General features: G+C 45.9%; 2 protein-coding genes and 2 long non-coding RNA genes across 9 annotated transcripts in view; 2 read left to right on the top strand and 2 right to left on the bottom strand.

Annotated features, from left to right (window-relative positions):
• Positions 1 to 3,028, top strand: part of SLC35F4 (solute carrier family 35 member F4) — a 130,347-nt gene extending 127,319 nt beyond the window's left edge. For all 6 annotated transcript variants that reach the window (XM_065683633.1, XM_065683632.1, XM_065683631.1 and 3 more), the window contains 2 exons: positions 1,548 to 1,637; positions 2,622 to 3,028. In XM_065683633.1, coding sequence (XP_065539705.1) covers positions 1,548 to 1,637; positions 2,622 to 2,863 — 332 coding nt within the window. In that variant the 3' untranslated portion in view covers positions 2,864 to 3,028. The remainder of the gene's footprint in view (positions 1 to 1,547; positions 1,638 to 2,621) is intronic.
• Positions 398 to 14,214, bottom strand: LOC136016444 (uncharacterized). Its single transcript, XR_010613601.1, has 3 exons — positions 13,555 to 14,214; positions 3,514 to 3,660; positions 398 to 2,754 (listed from the first exon to the last, which is right to left on the bottom strand). It is a non-coding gene; the product is annotated as an uncharacterized LOC136016444 (long non-coding RNA).
• On the top strand, positions 8,562 to 19,425 carry CCDC198 (coiled-coil domain containing 198). Its single transcript, XM_065683638.1, has 6 exons — positions 8,562 to 8,852; positions 12,086 to 12,162; positions 16,045 to 16,131; positions 16,811 to 16,906; positions 17,362 to 17,527; positions 18,729 to 19,425. Exons 1-6 carry the CDS (start codon positions 8,636 to 8,638, stop codon positions 18,935 to 18,937), a joined length of 852 nt encoding a protein of 283 aa, XP_065539710.1. The 5' UTR covers positions 8,562 to 8,635; the 3' UTR covers positions 18,938 to 19,425.
• Positions 10,006 to 10,775, bottom strand: LOC136016445 (uncharacterized). Its single transcript, XR_010613602.1, has 2 exons — positions 10,616 to 10,775; positions 10,006 to 10,499 (listed from the first exon to the last, which is right to left on the bottom strand). It is a non-coding gene; the product is annotated as an uncharacterized LOC136016445 (long non-coding RNA).
• Positions 19,426 to 22,735: the final 3,310 nt, after the last annotated feature.

The following is a 22,735-nucleotide window of genomic DNA, read 5'->3' as shown; positions in this document are numbered from 1 at the left end:
CATGTTTTTCATAAGCCTTAGTATTAACAGTAGAGAGTAAACATGAAGCAGTCGTATTAATTGTCCAGTTTTCATCTTTACGTTCCTACCATAATTCTATTGGTATTTCACTGTCTCTGTCACAGTTTGATTGATTGCTATAAATCCAGTTTCAAAGGGCTGTGTGTACCCTCTTGGTTCCTGGTGTGCTCTATGGAGTGTGTGCACTGACACAGACACCCACAGCGCTGAGGCACCTTTCTGTGGGTGCTGTGGGGCTCTGGGCAGAGCTCGCACAGCTTTGCATTAACCTGCAAAGGCTAGTGCTGTTTCATTGCCTATGGTCTTCACCTCCCCTCTGCCCTTCCACAACGCTCCCTCTTTCAGAGCTGCAATTGCTATCCTCTAGCCAGCCAGAATATATAGTTGGATTCAGCCCAGGGACGTTTTAATTTCCAGGTGTAACAACATCCTTTCCTTTAGTAAAGTCTTTATTATTTTGTAATTGAAGACGTTTTTGTCTCCACTACAAGTATATTAAATGGAAACAAAAACGATGTAATTGGCCAGTACATAGCCCATCCATGCAGCCATCCCAAGACGTGGTCGGGCTGACAACTGACAGCACCTTAAAACTGCTCTAACCAAAATTGCAGCTGTTCTGTGAGCACCTAAGGGACAAAAGTAGGGATAATTTCTCACCCAGCTATCTACCCAAGCATATAATCCCAGGCATGAGGGAATAACCTTGCAGAGTGGGCAGACTTCCTCCTTTTACATAGGGGGCTCACCAGCAGGTCTGGGTGGGGAACTTGTTCTGTCTGCTGTGGCAGGACCACTAGTCCCTGGCTGCGAGAGCTGGAGCAGCACCCTAGGGAATGGTGTGAAAAGCAAGTTTTTGCAGTTTGTTTTTGATCTCTCAAGGAAATTGAAGTTGGCTGGGAATGCTGTCCTGTAAAAAAACCCCAACCCATAAATTAAAGGTGGTGTACATTTGTACGTCTGTCAGCTTTCATTTTGCCTTCAGCATAGCAGAAAGACCATGGTCTCACTCCAGTCTGCTTAGTTCACAGTTAACTTCATCAGGTAATTGTATTTAGTGTCCTTCAGAGCATGAATTCCTGCTGCTGTCACCTTTGGTGTGTGGCTGAGGTAGAGAGGGGTGGGGCCTTTCCTCAGTGAAAAGTCTTACTAAGACAAGGACAGCACAGCCTCAGCCAAAATGGGGAAGCTGGGGTCACATCCTTCTGGTAGGAGAAATGATGGCTTATGGCAGCAAAACCGGGTTGTTGGTATCTGATTAAAGCTTGGACAAAGCTGTGAAACACAGTGTGATAACGGTGGTTTTACAGTTAGTGAAAGGGCGTGCAGCCCTCCCTCTTCCCTCATGCAGAACTGCCCCTCATTTCACACTTACATATAAAAAATTAATCACTGTGACAACTCCATCACTGCGGTGTGCATACTGAGCATGTATCATACTTGTAGGGTCAAGGTGGAGGACGAAAGCCTCACTGTAGTTTTTTTTTCTCCATAAATCACGTATTACTTTCTCTGTTTATTCCTAGCTTTCAATATTCTGGTTAATGTTGGTGTCGTGCTTACATACCCCATTCTGATCTCAATTGGCACAGTGCTCAGCGTCCCTGGAAATGCAGGTACAAGCACTATGGTTGTTAATAGAAAAATAAACACACGAGCATGCAGATAGCAGAAGTTTGTTGTCTTCATAGTCAGAGTCTGTTGTCACAAGTCTCAAAAGCAGTTTGGTCTCCTATGGCTTCTACAGATAATCCTGGTGATGGTGGGTGTTTCAGCTGGTGAAAGCATTTGGGTTTTGTCTTGCCTTTTTCTCTGGGAGTGACAGGGTACATCCATACCATGCAGAGGAGAGAGCAGGCTGATCCCCAGCAAGTAGCCCAAAGCTGCTGGTTGCTGCTGAGAAATGGTGGGGTCAGCATGCTGCTGCTGCAGCTCAGCACTGTGCTGGTGAGTTGCCATGCAGCAGCAAGGCAGGGTGTATATGTGGAAGTTTACTTCAGAGTCATATCTTATTGAATAGCCTCTGTCTCCTCCTCCGCCTTCTTAACCTCACTACTGCAGGTATTTAGCATGTTTTCAAAGAAACATCTATTTTTATAGGAATACAGGTCAGAGCTATTAAACAGTCAGTACCTGAAAGAGGCTGCTGAAGGGCTCAGCTGCACTGTTGCTGCTGGTTGTGGAGCTGGGAGGCTGGGCATAGAGGGATTGACTCCAGCTTTCTGACCTGCATAATGCTCTCTCCCCATCACTGGTCTATGCAGCCCAAGGAAACACTACACTGAGGTAACCTGCTGTAGATAGTTAACATCAAGTAGCTTCCCTCTCAGACCAAAAATTAAAACCTAAAGGTTTAGACTGGCTCTATAAAGCTTCCTTGGAGCCTACATGAAGGTGGTTAGGCACAGAGGAGATGGGACACTTCCAGTACTACATGGCCAGGTCAAAGCTGTTCTTAACTCGAGGAGCTGGTCACTCTAGGGGATTGAGAGGGACATGGCCAGTGTGCAACACACAGGTTATGGACACGTGCCAGGCTGGTCTGATGCTGTAGTTCAACCTGCTGCAGTCTTGACAGCATTGTCATTTCTTCTTCACAGCTGTGGATCTGTTGAAGCACAAAATGATCTTCAGCGTAGTGAGATTGGGAGCCACCATCATCATTTGCATTGGGTTTCTGCTCATGCTGCTCCCTGAGGAATGGGATGAAATAACCCTGCGGTTCCTCAACAGCTTGAAAGAGAAGAAAAGTGAGGATCATGCCGATGACATCACGGACTCCAGTGTACACACAAGAAGCAGAAGCAGAGCTAATGGTACAGTGTCTATACCACTAGCTTAGGGCTGGTGGACTTCAACTGCACGCAGATGTATATTCTGTGAATATAGCTTAAATTTCCTCATTACTTGTATGCTTAAAAATGACATTTACTCTGAAGAGGGGATGGACTGTAAGATAAGAGAAGTATATCTATAATAAATGTTTACATTTATACACTTATCAAGGAACGGGTGTAAATAACTACAATAAAATGTTTTGTAATAAAAAAAATGTAAGCTTGTGTCTTACTGAACTGGTGCATTTAAAATATGAATCAAGTCTACACTGTTTATCTCCTTTTGCTGGCAAAAGTAGAGCCATTCTCAAGGATACAAATCTTGGATATTTCCAACTAAACCTCAGAATTCAACGTGTCAACTCAACTCTCAATAATGTGACCTTTCAGTGAGGTAGTACTTTTGGAAAGCCATTTCAAACCTCTCTTGGGGTTTTTGAGAATCCACTTCTACAAGAGGCCAATGTTCATATCAATATTAGGAATTATTATCAGACTAAATATTCTATGAAGTGCAAAACATTACTTTTTCATTACATTGTGTTATTGTGAAATGTGATGAAAGCTATGTTGCACATAACCTGGACATGCTACAGTGCTGTTAGCTCAGAGATACAGCTCTGCAAGGTTGTCTCCTCTCTACTGAATACCATACCTGCAGGCAGTGGGAATCCATGGCTTGGTACTGATGACTGATGTCTCAACAAATGTGACACCCAGGATATGACTGGGGGCAGTGGCATGGGCAGGCACTGCTGAGACACCTTGCTTCCCAGTCCAGTTGGAAGAGAGAATTCCATACCTGAACATAGGAGAACCTTAAGGTGAGTTGTTGCGAGTTAGAACAGTTCAAAACAGTTTTGCTAGTTTGTAGATTTGTAGGAATTCTAGCAGCCCTAGTCCCACAGACTGAGTACTGAGCTGGTGCTGATCATGCCCTCCACTCCAGAAGGATGATCAGCTATGATCTAAGAGCTACGATTGGCCCTTAGGCAGGTTCACACCTTGTCCCAGCCTTTGCTAAAGAACTGATCCCACTCATGGCACTCATGGTCTGCTCCAGCCTGTGACTCTTTAGCTGCAAACATCCTATTAACCTGTAACCATGAAAGCTCCCATAGCTGCTCTCCCCTGACCAGGCCCCAGCACTAGTCCCTCATCCCTTCCAGAGCCATGCTGAGCTGTGCCTTGTCCTAACACCAACTTCCTAGCAGTGTCGCTGGATTTTGGGTGCCTTTAGTAAGTAGCACTAAAGCCAAGAATAGCCTTATTTTAGCTCTTCTTCTCCCAGAAAAGCTGCACTCCCAGCTGAGCAAGCTTCTCAGGAGAGATTCACCCTGCACCACCAGCATCCCAAGGAAATGTCAGTTCCTATTTTATAGAGCTCTGGGCCCAAGAAGTACGTTTTCTTAACCTCCACTGTGGAAAACTCTTTCAAAAGTCAACACAAACCAGCCAAGCTGCTCAGTTCTCTGAGCAGTGCCCTAGGGCTGGACTGGTCCCAGAAGCAGAGGAGGCAGTGGTGGGGCTGAAGGGTGGGCAGCCAGTGTGTCCCCATGGCCATTAGGGCTGAATACTGCTGCAAACAAATTCATGTAAATAACAACAAAAGCACTTCTTTTGCTTTACTCTCTTCTATTTGATGATTTTTAACGTTCATGTCTAAACTGTTCCTTGCAACCTGTAGAGCTAACAAAATATTTGGGTGTATATAAAAAAAAAAAAAAAAACAGAACCAAACTAACAAAAAAACCCAAAACAAAACCAACCAAACTTGGGCTCTTCCATTACATGGCTGCAGAATTAGGTCTGTAGAAACCAACCCAACCAACCACCGCCTTGGCACTAAACCCATCTGGAGAAGATGGGCTCAGCTGTTTGCTGCTTTTGAAAGGAGTTAGACATTAAAAATATTCTATAAGAAGTGAATTATATTGAACAGGAGATATGATGGGATGAAAACAAATAGCACATGGGAGCTTGGGCATGAGCCCAAGTCAATTTTTGGACTCAATATATTCATTTACATTACTAGATAGTTTTAGAGATGTGTTTTACTGAAATTTAGCTTCTGCCAAACCGAACACATGGGAATAGCAAACATTTCCTGTTAGTATCCATTGCTGAGTATAAATTTGGCAAGCAGCCTCATGGCCGCATCTTCTAGCCCAGGACTGGATCCTTCAAGTAACCTAATTGAGGATTCAACAGGGAACATCATGCAAAACCTGTATTTCAGTTTATTCTTTCCTACTTCAGATGTTTCATGGCCAGCGACACAGAGTGTCGCTATGCCAGCCTGTCACTCTCAAATCAGCAAAAGCTGCTACCCTTACGATTTATGCACATGAATAAATCTTATGAATTATGCTGCTCACATGCCCTTCGCATGCATTTTTAGTCCAGTGGTGGGTTTTGCTCTGGGGTTACCTAATACCTTGTTGGATTCTTTCCCTGTCTCCATGAAGGTAGGCCATGAACTGTTCTTTTCTTGTTGAGTTGCAGCTGCTGCTGATCGTTGTGGCTTCCTTATCTCCTGGTTTGCGCATCTGGTGTACCTGCTTGCCAGCAGAGCATGGGACACTGAAGTTGCAGACCTCAGGTAAACATTACCTGACAACAACTAAAACATCAGTGTATTACCAACATTCTTGTCATACTAAAGACAAAACAGCACTGTACTAGGAAAAATTCCTAAGAAAATTAACTAACTCTATTCCAACCAAAAGCATATCTATATGAAAGTACACAGCTTGCAGACTAAGGCTCCAGCAAATCTAGCTACTCATGCTAAGAAGGTAAAGCTAAGCAAACAGCATACTAACCTACACAATTTTATAACTCTAGAAGAGACTTCTTCTATTTAAAAATTAAGCTAACTAATATGTCTCAACACTCTCTACAAGTAAACCCTGTGCCTGTCCCTTTCCTAAGGACCAGTGACCACCCTTGCATTTCCACAGGGAGAAAATATGTGTAGCTCTTAGCCATGCAGTCATCTTCCGCCTCGCATCAGGCTTAACAGGCACCACCTAACCCAAACCAAGCTTTCTGTTCAGAGCAAGCATCCCTCATGTTTCTGCCTGCACAGTGAACAGTGCAAAGGTTCTAGAGAAGGCTTTCCACTCTCCGCTGCCACTCTGCCTTCCCCAGCCCCTGCTGAGGATAGGCAGAAGGGATTTGCTTCTGCATCCTTCCCCCACAGCAACTCCAGGCAATGTCTGCCACTGCAGCCACAAGTGCCCCAGATCCCCAGAGGCAAGCAGGTACCTAATCCCTCCACTGCATCACGCCCAGATGCTGTCCAGGGGTGTTCATCCCACTCAGCTATCCCCTATGGCCCCCTCCTTCACCAACTGCCCAACCTGCAGTTTTTTCTTCCTTACTGAGTGAGGAAGGTAATTGTTATCCCTAGAGTCCCTCAGATCAGCCTTTCAGCTGGAGTAAAACTCAAGAAAAAGTAAAACCCAGTAAAACCCAAGAAATCAGACAATGAACTTGTCAGTGTTTAAGAAGCATTTGGACAATGCCCTTAATAACATGCCCTGAATTGGTCAGGTTGTTGGACTAGGTGATTGTTGTGAGTCCCTTCCAACTGAAATTGTCTGTTCTGTTCTACCTCAACACATCCTTCCCTTCATCCAATCCATCAGTTGGTGTTAAAGGCAGGTTTAAGTGAGGGGGTTAACACAGCATCACTCTGTGCTGTAGCAGGGCTGCCACTGCTCACTCTTGAGCTCAGCAGGTTGATAAGATGCCAGTAGCCACAATCACCACTGCACACGCAAAGCTCACTCAGCAAACCCCCCAGCATCCACACAGCACCCTGCTGTCCAGGGAGTCCTGGTAAAGGTGTGAGGGGGTAATTCTGGCTCAGCAGTTGCAAGTAATATTTGGAAGCATCTCCCAGTACCACTGGGCCCCTATGGAACCCTGTTCAACCCCAAATTTGCTCTCAGTTTGCCCCAGCAACCTGCAGAAAGGGCATCTTTTTGAAGACTGCTTTTTAGGGATTTATTGAGAAATACTGGTCATTAACTGATGCAGCATCAAGGTGCTGCCTCTTCACCCACAGATGAAGTGCTTGGAGCAGTATCAGTCTTGGATATATCTGTCCCTTTGAACTCTCCTTCCCTAAATCACTGTATGACAGGCTGTGGCAGGTGAGGAAACCCACATGGCTTGGAAAGAAACCCAGTCAAAAGAGGGTGTTTACCAGCATGGGGAGCAGGGGGATCCAAGAGTACTCCAGCAGGGCCAGGGCCACAGCACTGCATCCAGATGAAACACCCAGATACAGGAGGATGGATGCTAGCTTGAAATCCACATGGGTTTTCAACTGCTCCGACACATCCATCACTGCATTTAATTCACAGTTTTCCCAAGCTGCTTAACAGGAATGACCTGTTCTCAGCAGGGGAGGAGGGAGTGAAAAAATAAAATAATTAAAAATAGGTAAGTAGACATTAAGCATTGAGAAACTCAGGAGGGAAGCAGGGTGCTGATTTTATATTTTCATTAGAAAAAGAGGAGAAAAGAAACAAACAAAACCTAAAATGAAACCTAAGCTCTTCTGCTCCCTCCTGCCCTGTGTGACCTATTGTAAAGCAAAGTCACAAGTGATGTTGGTACTTTGTGGCTTAAACATGAGCCTATTGGGTTGCTCCAGGAACCCAGGATTTCTTCTGGGAAGTGTCACTCCTGGCCAGTGAGTATTTTGCAGTGGCTATGTGCACTCAGCTCCCCACTTCCAGGAAGGGGAAGTGCTTCATCTGTGGATCTACTGGCCATAAGTAACAGATGCTTGGCTCTGCCATAACCCTCACTTCCCTGTGCAATCCTCCTCCCAGCACTCCTCAAGAGGAAAAGGCAAAGAGGCCATAATTGCTCCAAACGTATACAGGATCAGTCCAGGAAATCCCAGTGGAGTAAGCTTCCACTGAAGAAACCCCAGCTCTGGTGCCATTTTGGGGTCTCCCTTGCACTGTTTTCTGTCTGCTAATTTCCACGTCTTTTTGCAGCACAGTCCTGACCTCCTCCCACAACCCTACTGCTGCCATAAACCCCACCCTGCACTGTTAATCTTGTTGCATAAGTCATCCTCCCTACATATTTTTCCAACCACTCCACCTTGGAAATGAATGACTACGCACAGTTCCGAGTAAAACCTGAACCTCCTCACCCAGCTTGGGAGCCAGTGGGGAAGTGCAGATCTTTCCGTTACACACTGATCCTGCTGCGTTTGGCCCACATCCTGCAGGAGCTCCACAAGTGCATAACATGGCTCACTTGGGCCCACATTTTCAGGTGGGTTTGTGCTAAAGCTGCATTATTTCCGGCAGTGCTGTCAGGAGCTCCTCAGCCAGCCCTCGTCCCCACGCTACTTCTTCCATGCAGCGGGAGATGCTTTCACCCTTCTGGTGCTCCAAGGATTAAATTTCCTAAAAATCTTAATATTTATCAAAACAGCTGCCTATAGAAATAACTCCTGGTCAGCCAACAGCTAGCTGAGGCGGTGCCCCTGGTTGAAAATCACTTGTAGGTAGAAAACAAAGCTTCCCTGGAGCTTGACACTAGCTCTCTGAGCTGCTTTCCACTTCTCTATCAGCCACAGCCACCTCTCACCCATGCAGGGGAATGGCCTGCAGCAGGTCAATGTTTAACCAAGCTGGGAAGGATGTGTGGGCCCTGCAGTTGCTCACACAGATCCCTCCGTGTCCAGGGAGGACAGTACGTGAGCGGATTTTCCTTCTCCTTTCAAGCCATCTCTCCACAAAATGGGCCTGAACTCTTCCAAGGCGCACCCCAAGGTGACCAAGGTGGCACCAATGTGCACTGGGGAGGACCTGCCTGTTCTCACCACCCCATATTGGCACCCCAGCATGCTGGGACAGCCCAGCCTGCACCCGCTGGTTGCGGCGAAGTGGGGAAACCCTACCTTTCACAAGGAACTTCCACCTCTGCGGGAGACCTGGTACGGACGAGCGTCTGCAGGTAAGGAGGTCACCACCGTATTACTGCCAAGTGCGGGGCAGAGAACCAGGGGGCATCCACTGGGGCTGCAGGTTTGCTCACTGCAGGGCAGCTGGGGGTGCGTACATGTGTGTATTGATGCCTTTCTGCATCAGTAGCTTTTTGCCATCTCCAGGATGTTTTAGCTTTGGGAAAACTCAATTCACTCCATTCCCCACTTGTTTTGGAAAGCATCTCAGTCACCAGAGCCCAGATCCCAGGCTCCTTGCTTCCATCAGTTGTGTCCCTGGCAATAGCCAACATCCACTCCCCAGCATCAACCTGGCATGTGATGAAACCAGCCGGCATCCAAGCAAACCCTCTTACAGCAGCCCCATAACTCCTGGCCATACACCCATCCTGCTCACCTGCCACCGCTGCGCATGTCAATATTGCTAGCTCGATTAGAATTAGATTCTGGGTAATGTGCTCAGCAGGTAAAACTCAGCATTAAAATAAATTATAGCCATGTCTTGCGCATGCTAATTTCCTAAGCCAAGAGGCAGGGAAAGGCAAATAGCGTAGCTATTTTATATATATATATATATATATATATATATATATATTACAACATGTATGTTTGTTTTTCTACAAGTGGCATCATACAGCCTCTCACACAGCCTTTCACAGCAGGTTTTAAACTTCATCCATATCCAAACGCTTCCTGACGTAAGGAGGGAAGTTTGCACCCATCTGAAAGTGGATGCAGAGCTCTGCACAAGTTGGATAGTGACAAACAGCTTCCCACAGCCAAGTTAGGTGAGCTTAGCTCCTATGAACACCAGTGTGGTCTGATACAGGGCAACGCAGAGGAAGGAGGATCTGCACCCTCCTCCCCTCTGTTCCCTTTCAAAAAATGAACTTCTGACACACGTCACGCAGCTTTAAGCACCACTGCTTCCCCAGGGGCTGGATATTTCCTTCAGGATCATTCAGCAAGAGGCATCAGGGAGCAGCGAAAGCAAACAAACCTCTAGCATTATAGCATTGACATTCCTGGAGCTGGAGATCTTGGGGAGAATACAAATCAGATCTGGCTGTAAAACAGGGCATTTCAACTACTTCATGACAGGAGGAACAACCAATTTTCCTGTTCCGGAAAATTATCAATAAACACTGAGCATTTAACAAGTGCTTATAAAAAAACCCGTACTTTTATTAAAGAAACCCCCAACAAACTCCAAACAACAAAACAAAAACCCCCAAACTTTTAAACTCCCTCGACAAATGTCATTTTCTATTACTTTTCATTTTCAGAAATAAAAGGAGTATGCTCAAGAGAACTGGAGTGATGTATTAGCTTGAGCTGCTGGCTAAATAAGCAAAGGCTCCAAGAGAATTGGTTTTATTTGGCTTATGAGGGTTCGTCTTGGCTTGTGTTAAATCCCTCTTCCTCCATCAGGGAGGATCTGCTGCTACCAAAGTGCAAGGGTAAATAAAACAGAAGTCAAAACAACGCCTTCAGCTCGGGCTTGGTGTTGCCAGCACCATGCAGTGAGACGATGGTCCCTCCTTGCTGGCATCATGCAGGTATGCCAGGAACCATCCCTGCCCCAGGACAAAGCAGATTCAGGGACAGAGAGCACTTGGCTCCCAGTTCTGTATCTGTAGAGGATAAGGGCAAATCTCCTACAAGACACACACATGGGTAAGATAAAGGGGAGCAATTTAAAGAACAACCCCAAACACACAGAACACAAACCATCACACCTCATCCAGGAGAAATAACTTCCCCAAAGCCATACCTCTCACCAGAACAAGTTTCTCCAAGTTGCTGTCCCTTGCCTGCGCTGCGTCCCGTGTTCCCAGCACCATGAGACACCTCCTTACATTTTACTTCATTAGAAATTCCCTGTGCACTTATTTGTCCTGCAGACTGAGAAGCAGTAACTTAATAACCCCTCTTTTTTTAATCACAAGCTGCAATTTCAGCACACATTCCCAGCAGCTGAAGTTTGTCTCTGGAGGAGCCTCCTGCACTGTAAATTTTCACTTCAGGCGCCCATTCTTGCATGGACAGAGCAGCCACACCATTGCACAGCAGTTAATCATTGCCAGTGCTCTGCAGAGCCCAGCAAACATTTATCCGATGGAGTCACCATTTTCTCCCGTTCCCCAGCACCCTCCATCGTTCTCTCACTTCTCCAGGATCCCTGCCTTGGCAATCCACTGCAAGGCTCACCCAAAGGACCCACTGAAGTCCTCCATAAGGTGATCTCCAAATTATTATTTTGTCTTTTTAATACAACTATTAAATTTGGCATCAACTATAATGCAATTGCTGCACTTTATCCCCAGCTCTCTGCTGCAGCCACCCTGGGGCTCCCACTACAAGGGAGCAGGAGCTGCTCTGCAACACCTCACTCAAGTCTATGTATAAAATGGCATTTGAAAGCATCAAGGCTTTTTTTTGGAGAATAGGTGGGTTACACAAAGTCTTCTGTAAAAATATATGCACTCTGCACTGCACAGGCAGTGTTGTTCACCCAGGAGCACCAGCGCAGAACAGACCCAAGCCCAGATCACATTCAGACCTCAGCCAAAGCACTGTTTTAATAACTAACAGGTGATCACTGGTGTGTACCATGTTATTTTGGGCTGATTTCCAAAGACGAGGACCTGTGATCATACTGCTCCTCTGAGCGTAACCTGCTAACTTCTGAACCCACTGGCTGTAGCCCAGCTCTGCCACAGTCTGTAAAAGCATCAGAGAGATTTCTCAGTTCCACCAAACACCAACAATAATAAAGTCTCAGGGAATGAGCAGCAAGAAAACTCCAAACTGATGCCTGTTCCGCACTTTAAAAGGGCAGGCAGTGGGGAAACAGCAATGCTCAGAGGTTTTTTTGGCCACCTGATGGTTACAGGCCACAAGAGCAGAGAACACTTGGTCACACAGGGGACTGAGGGGCTCAGGAAGGCCACAGGAGACACGGAGGATGTTTATTGGCACATAAAGAATACATGAGAAGTTGTAGAGGGAAGTAGGAGAGGTACATGGCAGGCATCTGTTAGAAAGAACAAGCACAGGTACACACTCACTTCATTTCTGCAGCTAATAGAATAATTTATACCATGTGTTACTGGAGTACACCAAGAGAGACTTTACTGGGACATGCCAACCAAAAAAAGTGTAGAAAACTATTGCAAGTACAGCCTAGCAATTGATGGTCACCCAAAAGTAACTTCATCCATTTCTTTTCTCATCTTTAAAGGACCCCTTTCTTTCAACACTGTGCCAGAAAAGGGAGAAACCAGCATCATTAAACAGCACCCACCTCGAAGACCTCAAGTAAGGCGAGTTTGAAAAGCTCTGAGTTTCTCTGACCCACTGATACGGGCTTTCTTAGGGACTTGGGCACATGTCACAGCACCACCGTGAGGGAAACAAATATCCTACAGAAATGTAAATAGGAGGTCCTACTGTCAGGTGACTATCCCTGGATGAGCTTTACCACCAGCTCAGGTTTGATACCTGGGGCAGAGCAGGTACACTGACCACAGAGAGGTTATTTTTGGTTCATTAGCACAAGGTGAAGACTTCATCTTCTAAGAACAGCCAAAGAGGGATCAGTGCAGCAATGCCCTGCCTTTACTCTCTTGCCTGACTCCATGAGTCTTGCCTCTCTGGAGACACCCAACAAGGACACATGCTCCCATGCTGGCCATGAGGTCACCTCTCCTGTAATGACCCATTTCCCTTTGTGGTGTCTGCATGCTGGCCATGAGGTCACCTCTCCTATAATGACCCATTTCCCTTTGTGGTGTCTGCATGCCTGCATCCCAAACTTAGTGCTCTCATGGGGCTAATGCGGCCAAGACAGAGCCCTTTGCAGAAGGGATCCAACTTACATCACTAGGGCTGGTTTTGGCTCTTCAGGCCAAACATCTCATCAAGGTCTGACATCAGCTTAAAGGCAGAGAGATAGGTAAAGCAGATAGATGTGGTTTGCAATAGGGGCCCATGAAAGTACAGAGCAATTATTTAAGGTTTTGAGAATTGCTATGCACGCTGTGTGCCTACACATACCTTCACCTTCTCCCCTCAATAGCATGGTATGTACATGGCACACTACCCCCACCCCCCCCACACACATATCTAGATATTAAAAAAAACCACCCCCCAAAACAAACATAAAAGACCCTTGCTCACTCCTCCTTGACCTCCTTCCTTTCCCTTTCCTGCATTTCCCAGATCTCTTAGCCTCCAAGCCCTGAAACCCATGACTACCTGACCTGGCATTTGAATTTTTCACACACACTACAACATAAGTAAAGCTCCAGAAATACCTTTATATTTATATAATTTACTGCAGAGGAGGTAAAGGAATGCAGCTAATGTCCCATCTGCATAAGGGTTAGAGATGATACTTCATTAAAAAAAAAAAAAAAGTAAGTGACAAGTCCTTTACATGCATTTTCTGTGCTGATATTTTCCTACATTGATGCTTTTACTCAATACAAAACCTGGGTGAGACTCAGGCCTCAGAGAATCCCCATCATGTGCTTGCAGTGCTAAGCTGGAGCTGTGCTATCAGGACTGTACAACTCCTGCCATAAATCAGGTTATTTAAAACCCAGACCTAGAGAAATGCATTGCTTTCTCTACTTCACCTGAATTTTCATCTCTTCTCCACACCCTTCCAAAGCAGACAGGAACACCTTCCAACTTCCCATCTCTTACCTGCTCAACACTGAGGATGCAAAGCTGCTGGTGTTTGACTGAGATTGAGTTTGTCCTTATGTACCCACAGAGGGTTAGGGAGAGGACATCAGGGACACAGGCTAAGCCCTACTCTAGATGCCCCAGAACTGCAGCTCCACTTTATTCTTGAGATCTCTCTCTTTTAGAGCCCCTGCTTGAGGCTTTTGGCTGTGCTTCTTCTCCGCTACTTGGCATAGGTCTGTGAGATCCAAAACTGAGAGCAAGGTCTCAGAAGTCCGAAATCCGGTAAAAAAAGGGGACAACTTGAACAGACAGCTCCAAATGCAGATGTTCTGCTTGGGGAAGCACTCAGATACTGGAAATAACCCACCCCCTATGCTCTCATTTAGGCATGATTTTCAATTAGCAATTAAGGGCCAACGTTGTGCTTGCTGCTGAGACCCCTCTAAGAGCTCAGCTGCACAGGCACACCAGCAGCCTAATTAGGCAGCTGGAGTGAGTCTTTAGTGGTGGGCGGTTGGGGATAAACAGAGGCAAACACACTTCTTGGCTGTTTAACCCATAAAAAAGATGTATTTGCCTCAGTTGGCCATGTGCTTTTCTGTAGTGCTCCTGTAGGAGCTGGGTCACCCCAACTTAGGGCAGCCCTGGGGCTCCCCTGGGTTACACCAGCACCAAGCTAACCCTACAGGGCAGGGGTCCTTGTTCAAGCCTTCCTTGCTGTGATTAAGTTTTTTTAAACCATAATAAAGAACACAATAGTCACCAGCTGGGATGAGTTAACCCACCCACCCACCCCCCTACCCCCCCCCCCCCCCCCCCGCCTCAGGGCTGCAGCTCTGGCCAAGACTTGGGGCTTCAGAGAACATAGGTGGACACCAACTGCTGAATAATGTGTCCATGGATCTGGGGGGAGGATGAAGCAGCAGCACCCGGAATGAGCCCAGCTACACCCTATGAACTGTCATGTGGAATCACAGCCTCCTTTAGAAATCTCCTACCAGCATGTAATTTTTAGACATCAATCTTATTTCCATTACAGCTGTATTTATGTGTTATTAAAACACTCATAATGATCACTGCAGGACAGACACTGTTAATCCTACCCCATGCTTCTGCCATTGCTGTTGGTGAGAGTAAATACAACTGGAAAAGCCTTTTTCCCTGTGGGAATATTTTAAAAAACAGCAGAGCAGGATGACGTGGCCTTCCCAAGGGCTTGTAGAGAATTTCAGTCAGAAAGTATTTCCAGAGGAAAATCCCATGAGGTTCACAAAGATGAAAGAAAAGAGTCAATTTTCAGCCTGGGACAGAACTTTAGCCAAAAGCCTGAAACTTGGCTTCCCCACCAGGCACAGCAAGATGAATCAATAGATGTGGGGAATTTATTTACCTTCAGCCACCCTTGGTGCTGGCAGCCTTGGTGGCATCTAGGTGTGATGCACAGCCTGGACCACAGTTTGTGGTGTCACATGCTGCCACCTAGTGCCATTCTTTAAGTTTCATATTCAGTTTTGTGAGATTTCTTGATGCTGACACGTGAACTTGGTGTTCAGTGGTGATGGGGAATTCTCCCTTTATATGATGCTGCTTACTTTTTTTCTCCTACATTTTTTCACTGATCTACAGGAAGCCTCAAAATTATAGCTCAGGCTTTAGCAGCAGTTCAGTGCAGACAGTCAGAGATATGTCACCATTTATTGGACACTTGTTCATATTTGAGTTAATGGTGTCCCACATAAAGTGTAAGTCAGGTCTTACTGATGAAGTCCTTGATGATGTTCCCCTTAATTTTTATGGAAATTCTACAGAGTTCCCATCCTAGAAGGGGACAGTAGCAATATTGAGCCATGAAATGACCCAGTATCATCTAGTAGTTTGGCACGCTTTAAGGAGGCAACTTAGCTCCTTAAGATAAAACCCCATGCTCAGAGTATCTGTAAAGCAAGTCTCTGCTTGCTTCCATTAGCTATAACAAAAGGCACTTTGTACCCTGCACAGTTCTGCATAGAAATGTCTTAGGCCAACATAAAAGAGACTGGTTCAGCAGAAGGTACAGTGCTCTGCATCCTGGGTAACTGAGATTTGCCCTTGGATGACCTGTTAGAAGACTTCATATTAAATTGTGATACCTCTCCACACTTCAGCTTTGACATGAAGCAGTCTGAGCTGGGGTGTGTCTTCACTCTGGTCTTGGCTAGAGCCTTGGGCTCCTATACCCAATATAGGTATAGAAATACCTACAGGGATGAAACTAATGTCAAACTGGGTATTTGCTGCTTTGACTGTAATGCAGGAGATGCCCTCAGTTTTGCCCATTTCTGAAGGACCACAGGAGATGCTCATCTCACTGAGCATCTGCTAGAAATGCCAATCTCCTTCCTCTCCTCCTGTACCCCAAGCAGCTGGGCCAGAACTGGAGCTGGAAAAATGCTATATAGTTGCATATCATGTTTTATGATTGCGTGGAACAAGCAGTGCTAAGTATTATAAATACTGGACTTGCAGAGGCTTGAACCCGCCTGCCCTCTGCAAGCAATTGCTCCTGCAAAGCCCTGGGATCAGCAAGAAGTGGCTGCAAGCCCAAAGCCAAAGGTAAGCACGAGTTGAGCCCTGTGCACAGGGCTGCTGCTGACTGGAAGCTCCATTCCCTTGGAATTCAGGCACTCTGAAGAACAGAAGCTGGTGTTTCACACTGGCTGCACTCCTGTCCCTGGCTGAGCGTGGGAGCTGGCTGGAACACTGGTGTGTGGGTGAAAGGATGCAAAATAAGGGAGAAGTTTCTCCAGCATCACAGTTCCCTGTTGAGGCTGACCTGCTGGGCCAGGGCCTTAAATATTTTTGAGGCTAAAAGTTTGAGGACCAGTCCTTTAAATGGCTGAACAACTTGAACCCCTATGGCTTGCGGTCATCAAGCAGAGGGCTGCAAGGGTGGTGTGCCATAAACAACCCCTGAAACTTTGAACAGTTTACTTCTTTTGGTTCATGAGATTACCTTGGGCAGCGGACTCCACGTGGTAACACCCCAGGAGCAGAAGCGTGTATCCATTGTTTTAATGAAGATTTGTTCATCATGCCCCAGAGCTGCGAGATAAACCGTGAAGTGCAGTGGAAATCTGAGATAAATTTCTGCAGCTTGGCTAGGCAGGGAGGTGCTCGCTGCCTTTATCCGGGGAGAGCCTCAGGGGCCGGGTGTGGGCTTGGGAGCCGGTAGCTGCTCCTTTCCTTTGAGAAAGTGCAGGTGTATTTATTTACATTTTTTAATACCTCATAGGCTCTCGAGAAGGGGCAAAGCCTGAGACACCTCCCCGGTAGGCGGCAGCACTTGCACAAGCTGCAGATGCTGGACTTGACCCGCAGGCGCCAAGAGGTAATGCTGAGATGGATTTGGGGGGAGGCTGGAGATTCCCCGCTCAGACGGGGGGCTGCCCAGCCCCAGCGTCTCTCCTATGGACCAGGAGGCATCAAGATTTATGTTGGGAAGGTCACTCATTTGACTCTTGACACCTTGATCTTTTGCTGCTTTCCCAGTGGCTCAGGCAGAGGAGAGGTGGGGAGCATCACAGTGGGCCCCTGTGATCCATAGTTACTTCTGATTTTTCCAGTGTTTTGCCCTCATTTGGCTGTGGCTCATGGAGAGACCAAAATCTCCATCCGGCTCATGTTCTGTCATGTACCCAGTTTGGTAAACACCATTTTCTTGGGTTAAACTACTTGACTGTGTAATTATTTTCAGTGCCAACCCCCTAATGATATGCCATGTTGAGCTGCTAAAACGTGTTCACTCCTCTGCTGCTTGTGTTCACGACTCATTTGCAAACTCAGGCAGAGCTGAAGCGAAATCTCCACAGGGAGGCAAACATCAATAAACAAAACATGAAGGAATTCAGCCCGAAGAAAGTCCTTGACAGTCTCCAGAGGGGCAAATGCACCGAAAGCCGAGACCTTGTCCCTGCTGAGCACAATCAGCGTTTTCATGGAGATGACCATGGTAAGCAGAGTAATTTTCCAAGGAGGTTAAAAAATCACCAGCCTTTTAAACGTCGTCAGAGAAGTTTCCCTTAGGAAGCTGCGTCTGCTGCTCCATCTCCTGCAGTGACACAATGCAGGTTTAAAACAGCTGGGAGGACAATGCTGGGCAATGTGTTTATAAGGCAAAGCACTGGGATGCCTCAGAACACAAGGCAGGTCTCTGGGCCGCTTCCCTGATAGCATCCAAACAGACATGAGTAGGTGTGAATTAAGGGCTGTGGACTAGCCATAGAGGCATAAAGCTAAATTCCTTAGGAGCAGGTTCCCACTGGCAGGACAGTCTGAGCTTGTCCCACATGTCCCCTGCACAGCAAACTGAGTGTGAGGACAGAAAGTGTCCCTGGGGCTCCATATCCTTGGAGAGTCAGGCTGTCCATCAGGCGAAAGTATCCTAGGATGTGAGCATATACAACACCACCACATAGGTGAACATACATGGGCTGGGGGAAACCTCTAAAGCTCCACCAACATGTATGTTCACCTAGGGGCAAAGGAGAAAAAAACATGGAAAATGACTTCCTGAAGATCAATGCTTACAAAAGGTTTTGCCTCCTGCCCTCTGCCCCAGCATGAGAAACCCCCTGCCCAAGCCTGGGGTGTGCCCTGGGGAGGGCTCTTCTACTGCACCAGATTGACTGCATCTCAATTTTCCCTGTTCTGGAGAAATCAAGTGTGATGTTGCCTTGCAGCAAAAGGGAAACCTGGGTGATTTGGGATCGTTGGTTATTTTCAGGGACCTTGTGAGACTGCTTTTTGAGGGAAGAGTCAGCCTTGTCTCTCCCCCTTTGAAATGCAGGAAGGACTGAAGGAGGATACCCACACACATTTTGGGTGTTGACCCTTGCAGTCAGTCTTCTCTGGCAGAGCAATCTTGGGTGCACTGGGGAGCTGGAACTGGGCTCACCAGGAGAAAGAAATGGAGAATGAACTGCTTGAGGAACAGCTGGAGAAATTTGCTCCTGGCTTCATCATTGCATGGTCCACCAACAGCATTGAGCATGGGGTCTGGTCTTACAGTGATCTCTCAGAATCCTCTTTACATGCCTCCAGCTGCCCATAGCCATTTCCAGCTAACTCCAGGCAATGGGGCTTGCATTTCTACAAAATTATGATTCTTTTACGTTGTCTTTTTGTGGGGTTTTTTTTTTTCTCTCCCCAAGGAAACATGTGGGATGGAGGACTCTCCAGGCAGCATGATGAGGGATGGAGGATGAGGGAGCTGCAGATGCGGGATCTGTTCTGGGACACCTCCAGCATAAGGTCTGAGGAGTGGGAAAGGGAAGAGAAGATTTACCACAAACCTACGCTTGTGAGAACCAAGACAGAGAGAGTTTCTCTCTTTGATGACTTCTTTGATAGGGATTTCTAGTGGCATGGCTTGGGGTGAGAGGGACATGCTGAAAAACTCTGGTGGTACTGAAAACCCCCAGATGATGGACTGAGAGTGGAGACAATGTTCTCAGTGAGCAGCATTTCTGGTAGCTCAGTCCAGTGGAAAGGGCAGCTGGAAATGAGGAGACCACAAATGTGGAGTAAATAATGACTCTGGGTTATGTGTCTGAATCAAAATATCTGGGGGAAAAATGGCTTGGACTGAGCAACAATGAAATAGGGGTAGAGGGAGAAGGAGGCTGGCAAAAAACCTAAGCAGAAGCTGGAAAAAATTCTGGGTTAACCCAAATATTGTTCCCACTGAAATGAAATGTTTTGCCTGCCTTTGGGTTACTCAGCTTTTCTGTTTAACTTTATTTTTTTTAACCTTATATCCTTTTCTAAACCACAAAAGCCCAGTTCAAATTGTAAGGTAAAATGACCGATTTAGGAGGTCTCTAAAATAAATATTCTGCATTTCTAAAATTCCTTTTTATGGTTTTTTTTTATTATTGTTATTATTTCCTCCCCTGCCCCAGACACAGATATACAGGTGCTTTCTTCAGTACCAACCTCCATTTTTATGGATAATCTTCTGAAAAAAGCTGGTTTTCATTCACTGTTTTCTCTGTTCGGGGTTCAGTACTGTGCAGCGAACATTGGAAAGTGAGGGACCTCCAGCATCTCCTGCAGACACATACCCTGGTGGTGGTGGTGAAGGCTGCTGCACCACCAAGAATTGAAAAAGCTGCCCTGTTGCAAACTGACATTTCCAAGTATATTGAAAAAGATGGTTATATGAAGGGCAAGAGATTTATTGAAGAGATTCCTGCAATTTCCACCTCTTCTAAACTGCATTTTTTTCATAAAATTATCTGCTTTTCCTGATGAAATCAGATTCCTGCAATTTCCACCTCTTCTAAACTGCATTTTTTTCATAAAATTATCTGCTTTTCCTGATGAAATCATTTGTCACCTGAGAGAAAACCCAGTTCTCCTGTCTCCTATCTGGTTGTCTTTGTAGGTCCATAAATGCCACTGCAGGACAGATGCATCAGGTTTGTGGAATGCACTAAGTCATTCAAGCACATACATATAAAGAGATTTCAGTTACACACAACACAATTTAATGTGGCAAACCAGATATGTAGGGGACTGGTGCTACACAAGAGAGGCTGAGAACCCACCACCAGCCCTGGTCCTGGGAAAAAGACCTGCCTGATACTCAGCATCAATTTTGCTTCTGCTCAAAGTTGCAGAGTTGACTCTTCCTCGTACCTCCTGCTTGTCTCCCTAAGTTGCTTTCCACTTGGACTTCCTAAAACACTTCAGATCAGCTCATTGCCTGAGGGCAGGGACTCCGGGAGTAACAGACATTATTATCTAACAGTAACAGCGACTTCCATTTGCTTCAGCTGGAAATCTTGTCCTCTTAGTTTACAAGTTAAGACATTCAGAATAACTAGATTTGGAGTCCGGTTTCAATTACCCAGGACAGCTCAGGGCTTGGGTAGCTCTGGACAGATGAAGCATGCCCTGCATCACTGTCTCAAACCTGCACTACCTCCCACAAAGCTGTTTTGGATGTGTCTGTGCTGCATCCCCAACTTCCTGGATTATACAGCCAGCAAAAGAGCAGGAGACGCATTTTTGCACATATTTAGGGGAATTGGACACCCATGGCTGACTCAGTTTCAGAGCTCAAGCTTTATTGAAAATCCTAGGTGGAGCAGGAGCTGCAAACAACAGCCAAAGCCCCAGATCAAAGCTGGAGCCTCCAGCACAGCTGCCCAGCACTGAGCTTCTCTGTCCTGCTTTCACCTCTCTTTTTGACATCCCTAAATGCATAGCCCATTACAGCATGTCTACATGCTTCGTAGAGAAAACTGCTCTTTGGAGAAATCACCATGTATGATTTCACTGAAAAGCCAAGAAAACAAATCCAAACACAAAGAAAGAGAAAGAAGAGAACTTCTCGTAGCTAATGAGTCTGTGTCTGGAATCTGTATGTTTTAAAAATGCTCCTGAGAACTTTGCTGATAAATATGGCCATTGTGTGTGAGCTGAAAATACCGTGAGAACCTGAATTGGATGTTGAGGGTATGCTGAAAAGGTCAATGATTTAATGGGCTGGAACAATTAATCTGGCACTTGTCTATACACCTGTTCTCTTAATTACGTGATACATCTCCCTTCTGCATTCCCATCTGTCAACAATTAAGCCATAATTGGTGGAAATGCAATTTATCTCAGATAGAGCTGATTAGTTTTCCAATAATCACATTGCTAGTCTTGGGGAAGAGTGCTGCCCACAGAGAACTGTATGTGGACCAGTCGATCCATATCACAAACTGTGCAGAGACGAGACTCTGAGCACTAACTTACCAATTTACAGTGTGCAAAATTTGCTCTTACAGATGTTATAAAATCAGCAAACCTGCTTCCTACTTCTGGTGCTCAAAATTGACTGTGCTGCTCTCAATTGTATTAATTCATTACAGCCTGCAGAGAGGCAAATGGCAACTCATCCTCTTGTTTTCTAACATCTTTCCAGAGGCTGGAAATTAAGATGTTTTTTTCTTAGACTTTTCTACAAATCTACAGAAGATGGAAAGAAAACCCCACAACATGTGTGCTGCAACTCAGCAAGGAAGATTTTACAGAGCTGTTTTTCTCTGAATAGCTCCTGCTTCCAAATGCATGACATTAGCTTAACATTTGAAGGCTGAGTCATTACAGTCAACTGTAATGGAGAGGATGAAACTTGCCACTCAACATAATTGAGCACACACAGCTTCAACCCAAGTCACCCACCACAGAAACCAGTGCCTGCGCTTTAGCAGAGCCCCTCACCTTGACCCCAGAATGCCTCCACAGGGAGGAAGACAGGCTGGAGCACTGCTGCATCCCAGCTGGAAGGCACGTGTGTGAGATGAGTTTTAAAGGAAACCTGCATGGGGTTTGATTTTGGTGGTGTGGAGCACTGTGTAGTCAGAGGAGGAAGAGCCAAGAGGGAAGGATTCTATCTAAGGCTATCTAAGGGCTGTGAAGCTGATATAAAACAGCCACCTACTCTGTTAATAGCTGAGAACATGAGAGGAGGAGTAAGGGGATATCTCAGGGGGTGATATTTCCACTGTCTATCCTGGGATTGGGTGAGTTACCTGCTGGCTGACAAGGCACTTTGCACCACCCACACAGCTTTGATGCAAGGCTGAACCCATCCTGCAGGTTAAACATGTTTCCACTCAGGATCTGTGCTGAGGCAGAAGCTGCTCAGCCATGATTCAGCACCTTCAGAAAATTCACGTTACCAGTTTTCACCAAAATGACAAAGAATGGAGATTTTATGCAGTTGATGTGACTGTGGGTACCAGTAAATGGCACAGCCATGAAGAAACAGGAGATTTAGGTCAGATAGATCCCAGCCGCAGAACATAAATATATTTGGTCTTCCCAGGGAAATGGTTATAGGAAGTTTATGGTGGTGGTATAAACGTGGCCAGAGTCAACCAAGTTTCTCCAGCTCAGGATCAGCTGAACTGGTTTTGCTGAATTTTAAAACAAAATGATAATGCTCAGCCTGAAGGAGACAACTGAGCTGGTGGAAGTCAGCATCAGTGGTTTATGTCTGAGAAAATCACCACCAATTAAATGTAAAACCTATTAGAGGAAATGCCAATGAACCTCACCTCTGTATTTAAAAAGTAGCCAGGGTTGATGTAATATCTCTGTTACTGTTCCTGAGCAGAAAAATAATTTACTCACACTTAATTAAGAGAGGTGTTAGGTAAAT

Source organism: Lathamus discolor, chromosome 6, assembly GCF_037157495.1.
Source record: "Lathamus discolor isolate bLatDis1 chromosome 6, bLatDis1.hap1, whole genome shotgun sequence".
NCBI classification, from domain to species: Eukaryota; Metazoa; Chordata; class Aves; order Psittaciformes; family Psittacidae; genus Lathamus; species Lathamus discolor.
The sequence above is the reverse complement of the archived record's forward strand: the minus strand, read 5'-3'. Positions and strand labels throughout refer to the sequence as shown.

Bases quoted from the DNA above. Each gene is read 5' to 3' on its own strand.
- CCDC198 (XM_065683638.1), top strand. From the start codon at position 8,636: ATGGGCCTGAACTCTTCCAAGGCGCACCCCAAGGTGACCAAGGTGGCA. The intron at 12,163-16,044 runs GTAAGGCGAGTT...CTGGACTTGCAG, and splicing joins ACCCACCTCGAAGACCTCAA to AGGCTTGAACCCGCCTGCCC. The intron at 16,132-16,810 runs GTAAGCACGAGT...AATACCTCATAG, and splicing joins CTGCAAGCCCAAAGCCAAAG to GCTCTCGAGAAGGGGCAAAG.